Source organism: Astatotilapia calliptera, chromosome 8 (genome assembly GCF_900246225.1).
Source record: "Astatotilapia calliptera chromosome 8, fAstCal1.2, whole genome shotgun sequence".
Classification (NCBI taxonomy): Eukaryota; Metazoa; Chordata; class Actinopteri; order Cichliformes; family Cichlidae; genus Astatotilapia; species Astatotilapia calliptera.
Window position 1 is genome coordinate 24454699 of NC_039309.1, and position 6675 is coordinate 24461373.

At 41.8% G+C, this 6675-nt stretch overlaps 1 protein-coding gene across 2 annotated transcripts in view; it reads right to left on the bottom strand.

The window, feature by feature from the left end:
- Nucleotides 1–4769, bottom strand: part of jmjd1cb (jumonji domain containing 1Cb) — a 117607-nt gene extending 112838 nt beyond the window's left edge. For both annotated transcript variants that reach the window (XM_026177543.1, XM_026177542.1), the window contains exon 1: nucleotides 4296–4769. In XM_026177543.1, the coding sequence (XP_026033328.1) occupies nucleotides 4296–4451 (156 nt within the window). In that variant the 5' untranslated portion in view covers nucleotides 4452–4769. The remainder of the gene's footprint in view (nucleotides 1–4295) is intronic.
- Between the last annotated feature and the right edge of the window lie 1906 nt (nucleotides 4770–6675).

Here is a 6675-nt window from a genome sequence, read left to right on the forward strand (position 1 = left end):
GGTTCATGTCACGTTATGTCAAGCTCACTGAGATGAATGAGGCCTACAGGTTGTAGTCCAACATAATGAAGTCATAGTTAAACTGCAGGACACTGAGAAGCAATCAGTGTTACTTGTTTATTTGTCAGAAAGTACTTTGAAAACAAATGATTTGAAGACAAACAGAAAACAGCATTTAATCCATCCATCCATTCGCTTCCACTTATCCTTTTCAGGGTCGCGGGGGGCGCTGGAGCCTATCCCAGCTGTCATAGGGCGAGAGGCGGGGTACACCCTGGACAGGTTGCCAGTCTGTCGCAGGGCCAACACACAGGGACAGACAACCATTCATACTCACATTCACTCGCACATTCACACCTAGTGGCAATTTGGATAAATCAATTAACCTATCCCCACAAGCTGCATGTCTTTGGACGGTGGGAGGAAGCCGGAGTACCCGGAGAGAACCCACGCAAACACGGAGAGAACATGCTAACTCCACACAGAAAGACCCCGGCCTGATGGTGGAATTGACCTCAGGACCTTCTTGCTGTGCGGCAACAGTGCTAACCACCGTGCTGCGTTTAATTCAGTGTTATTTATATAGGACCAAATCACTACACTCAAGGTAGGACTGGGTTAACATGAGGAAAATCTAATATCATGATATTTTTTTGGGCTATATCACAATAAACGACATATATCACGATATGTTTACAACCTCCAAAGCCAAATGTTATTTTGAACCATACACCGTTCAACATTTTTTTTCAACATCATCATGAATTCATGAGACAAAATAAAAACTGAAAGTAGGAGTAATAACGGAGTAATAACGGAGTAATAATGGAGTAATAACGGAGTAATAATGCCTTCGCAGCGTGTGGGAGAGGAAAACCTCATATGCAGACAGCTTAATATTTCTATGGCAATTTATACTCAACATGGCTTTATCATAACCATTAACCATCGTACATGCAAAAACTAGCAATGCATCGAGTATATTCGATATATCGCCCACGCCTGACTGAAGATGTTTTATATTGAAGGTAAAACAGGTTCTGCCACTTTACTTGATATACAGCTTAGCCAGATGTCAAATTTAAGATCTTAAATAATTTTGACATAATAAAATCTCTGTCAGACACAGTCCACAGCATTTCATGGCTCTTTGAATTTTGAATATTAACCTGGTAAAATCACACAAAGACAATTATGATTATTTCCATGCTCACTGACTCAATCCACGAGTGTTAGAGTGAAAAATGCAGAAGTCAAAATACCAACGAGTTTCACTTTTTTGTTTTCTCATGTCATACCTGGGAAAACTCTACATTAACTCAATCAACCCTGATAATATAGCTTAGAAGACCTTTATAAACAACCAGTTACCAACAATGACCTCCAAAGCACCCTGTACCAACCCTTGAGTAAACACACAGGGTATATGGTCACTTAATTCGGAGCTCTTCATATTTACACACAATTGTTAAACTGTCTTATGCAAAATGAACTCTAGAAACTGTGAGTAGCCAACATGGTTGGCTAACCATGCAACCAAATGAATACGATATGAATACGTCTGACCGATCACATCTCAGTGCATCAACGCTGTCTGTGATCAGGTCACACGGACCGCACTGCAACAATCAGAGAAACAACATATTTTCTTTCTTTTTCCAAATCAAGTAATAAGCTCTTCCACTCCATATAAGAGTTAAATAGGGCTGTGCGATATGTCCAGAATCTCATATCCCGATATAAGACGTCTATCGTCCGATAACGATATAAATCACAAAAATGTAACATTTTCTGTAAATTCTGTGAATCTCGGGCAGCTCGACTTGCGTGAAGTGTTTCCTGTTGTGCGTCGTGTAGCTGGAGTCGAGTGTTTTAACCGATGTATGAAACGATACATTTTTAGACATAAGTTGTAACTTTCTAACGTTTGAGTCTAAGGTTTATTTTTTAGCACCTGGCGTCTTTTTTAATTCTCATCTGTAAATAATCTGCTCTTTCGCGTGATTCAGTTTATTTTGAAACGTCTCAACAGGATCTTGAGCTTTATTGTGAAACATAAACAAGCGGACACGCGATGGTGTTACCGTCGTTGTTGCTAACGACAACACATAAAAACAGGCGCTTGTCCGTCTGTAGTGTGGTTATATTAAATATAAGAGAAAGAGAGAACTTTAAGAAATTGAAGAAGAAGCCACTACAGCGACCATCAGAACCATGAACAAATATGGCTGTAAACAGTTTATTTTGCGACACCACCAAATAAACGATAGCGTAAAATGAAACGATAGATGTTTTTATATCGTCGTCCGATATATATCAATATATCGAACAGCCCTAGAATTAAATGCAACTTTAAGACAGTGAAACCAAGAGGATCGTCTTTACAGGAATTCTTAAGTGCTGTTCTGTCCAACGGATTTTTGATACACACTCATTGATTTCTACTTCAGCCACAAACGTGAAAAACATTAAGGGGCGTTCTCTTTTTTCTACATTTGTATCTGCTGAGTAATAAATCTCAGTGAGCATTAACAGTAAATATGAACTTTTGGCCTATCTGATCAGAGACACTTGACAAAGGCCTGGCAACCTGGCTTGACACACTTCCTCTAATCTACTCTCAAATCCCTCTCCACTGTATTCACTCTGATAGTTAAGCCCCTTGCTAATGAGACTGTGCCACACTGTATGGAATTAAAGTAGAACACTACTCCATGCCTAAGTTACATCACAGACAAGGACCAGCTCTACTGGGCATTAGTAATCTGGGGACACGGCTGTTGTCCAGTACAAAGAAGCACATGTCTGATCTAGTGAAGGCACCAACAATGTTTTGTTATGAAACTGTAATTAATTCATGAAAGATAACCACCCATGCCAGCCTGATACTTTGATTATATGAATAACAGAAAGCAAGGAAGGTGTGACAACACAAATTCGTCCACTCTCTAATCAAAAAGACATCAGTATTAATCAGTTGCATCTATGGTCTGCCAAGGACTAAGAACACTGAAAAAAAAACGTTTAAGCTTCAAAATCGTTGGAAAATATGCAAGAAATTAACTTGACAAATAAAATCATACACAAAGAATAAATCCGCCACAGAGCTCTGTGACAATCACATGATTAAATTCGCCATAAGCTTTAAAGCCAGACGCTTTACTGCTCTCAAAAAAGGGAACATATAGACAAAGACAACAGGCTAAAGCATCAAATCAGAGCTGGGCTGGGGCTTCTGCCAGTTATCTGCATAGGCAGTCAAAAAAGACTGAACAAAAGAAAAGGGGAGAATGCACTATACACTGCGTTCGCCAGCCAAGGGCTTGTCAGGGCAAATATTTCATTGTTTGCTGGCTTTGGCACGTTAGCCCGTTATAAAAAATGCCTCTTTATAGGAAGGAGGGTTGTGTATTTACTGCCCGGCTACTATTACGAATGCAATTATTACACGTGAAGCGGGAAACGTATGGGCACCTGCGTGACAGGAGCGTGACAGAAGGTCCTTTTTGAAAATGCAAACCATATATTTTACTTGAAGACAAAATGGCCTTTGTTCAGCCTGCAGCGAGCCTCTTCTGTTGTGTGTTTGGAAATCCTAGCATTCCCGCACCCGTGCGCAAGTCCGAGTGGCCACAAGAAATGCCCTAATAACACGGACGGAGACTAGTAACCACGAAGTAATAACGACTATTTAACGTCTGTGGAAAGCCAACTTGACACGCGTCAGCTGATCTGCAGTGTAAAGCAGGGACTCAAATTCCTACACATGCTTTTCTCCAATGACAACATGAGCCATTCACGTGTCACTCGGTGCTTCGCATTGATTATGTGTCAATCGACCCTTACAATATCCCTCAGGCTGGCAGAGGCACACCGCGCTTCAAATGATCTGGGCACTAACTGAATAACCAGCCCACTTATATCAGTCTGAGCCACAGCGCGTGCCTACTGGAAGACACAAGTTGGAGGATTTCGTGTAAATAAGCGCAGAACTTAGACCTGAACTAACCGTTTGCTTTCCAAGCTACCACGCATTGACTCGCAGGCTTAAGCGGTCCGAAAACTAGCCAAACTCACACGTAAACAATGCAACATATTCTACTAATCAGGTGTGCATACACACCACAGACTCCTGCGTCCGAAGAGTCGCAGCGACCGAAAAGAAAGCCGCAAAATAATTTCCGCCTGGCAAGCCTACAACAGTGCCTCGCTGGCTAGCCACCAACCACAGAGATTTTCCCGTTTGCTTTGCATGTAACAGACAACTACGAGGACAAAGTCAGCATTTTCCTTACCGTCAGCTCGGCATTGTCGCTGTCACGATGGTTGACGGCCCGTATAACCCCGGACCTCCACGGCCACCGACCAATGTCGCCGATTTCAGGCGGCTCGGCACCGCTGACACAGAGGAACCGCTTCCCGACCAGCTCCGGCCGAGCCTCGACTGCCATGGCCCTTTGCTGGTCAAACCCCCCCCCCCCCCCCGGAATAAACTTCCCAACAACGACGCCCTTGCAGACCTGTAACTTACGACATTAAAACAGCTCTAAATAATCCAACGGATGGGAGGAAAAGGAAAAAAAGAAAAGTTGGCCTTGCTGAAAGATGAAAAACCGACCCGGGGGATTTAAACGTGTAGCAGTCTCCACCCGTTCAAGCGTCAGTCGCCTTTTCTCTCCACTTGAAAAAACGGTGGAACATTGAACCGCAGCACAGCCGCCATCCATTGGTGTTTCTCCGCTGATCCCTAGACATTCACAAACCGCAGCACGCTGGTGTCCCTCCGCTCCGTCGAATAATTGGTACTATTTTTGCTAATACTACACCGACTATTACCGCCACGAGTCGAGGCTAATATAATGAACGGCTAATGTTCAAATTCCTTGTTATGCTCCCGCTCTGTTAGCGGGACTGCACTTCTATTTCTGCCATCACAAGCAGCATTAATATAGGAAGGTAACAATTCAGGAGGAAATTATGTTTATATCATCTATATTTTGTTTAATATGTTGTTTATATTAATATATATTATAAATAATGTAATCATTTATCCATTCTACTAAAGGTATACGTTTTTCATCACTATCCCAGTATGAAAGTTGGGGTTTTTTGGTGCGTGTGTGTGTGAGAGAGAGAGTTTTTTTTTTTTTTTTTCTTGCAAAATTACTATTAATCTCTACTCTTTAATGGCTACAAAGAACATACCCAGTGTGCTTGGGGGGTCTCAACAACAACAGTCTGCCTCAAGCTGCTTTATGTTGTAAGGTAAAGATCCTACAATAATACAGCGAATACCCCAACATTTAGTTGACTCCTTATGAGCAAGCACTTTGGTGAGAGCGGGAAGGACAAACTTCCTTGTAACAGGAAGAAACCTCCAGCAGAACCAGGCTCAGGGACTGACGGGAAAAAGACACACAACTAGAGATTATTAATAACTAATAATTACATGCAGAATGGTGTACAAACACACATAAAGGTGAGTCAAGAAGAAACACTTAAGGAAGGATTAAGGGTCATCCTTATAATATTCTTTGTCAAAAAGGAACGTTTGAAGCCTAATCTTGAAAGTAGAGATAGTGTCTGTCTCCTGAATCCAAACTGGAAGCTGGTTCCACAGAAGAGGGGCCTGAAAACTGAAGGCTCTGCCTCCCATTCTACTTTTAAATACTCTAGGAACAACAAGTAGGCCTGCAGAGCGAGAGCGAAGTGCTCTAATAGGGTGATATGGTACTACAAGGTCATTAAGATAAGATGGGGCCTGATTATTTAAGACCTTTTATGTAATAATAAGGGTTTTTAATTCAATTTTGGATTTAACAGAGAGCCAATGAAGGGACACCAGTGAAATATACTCTCTCTTTTTAGTCCCTGTCAGTACTCTTGTTGAAGCATTTTCAGGCACTTAGCCTATTCATAGGTTTACAGTTTTTAATGTTGAAGCATTAATAAATGATAGGGCTTCTCTGAACAGTCTTGTTGCAATGGGGTCTAAAACACACATTGATTGTTTGGAGGAAGTAATTACTGAAGGTGAACTCACAAAGATCAATTGGACAACAAAAGTCTAAATAAATATCAATGGTATTGCGCTGTGGAGATGTAATACTTCACAATGTATGACTAGCCGAGTAATTGTTGTTGTTGTCACTGGTCGGATTTACTTGTTTAATCTAATTGTTATGTTTTTATGTGATGCCCAATGTCAGTAAATTATTGTGTCCTGAATGTTATGCATCCATCCGCCACCAGGTGGTGTGTTGTTGTTTGGGGGAGTCTTGTATCTCAGTCCGATCTTCTTGTTAACACAATTAGACTGAGATACAAGCAGTGGAAATTTTCTCAGAAAGGTGGATGGGCTCTGCCTTAGCGATAGGGTGAGGACTTCAGTCAGTCAGGAGGTGTTCAGAGCAGTGCTGCTACTCCACATCGAAAGGAGACAGCTAAGGCTAGGTGTTTTGGCTGGGCATGTCTTTCCAGGAGCAGGCCCAGGGTATACCTGGAGACATCAGATAGAAACTCTGATTAAGGTCCAGGAGGACGACAAATATCAACAAATACAATTAAAACACTTTCTGGGTCTTTGGTTGATTGATAACCTCGAGTGGAAGATTGTTGCCACTCACCCACCTCAACTTGAGCTTCAAGGATTCTAACAGTTAGTATGACTCGGGT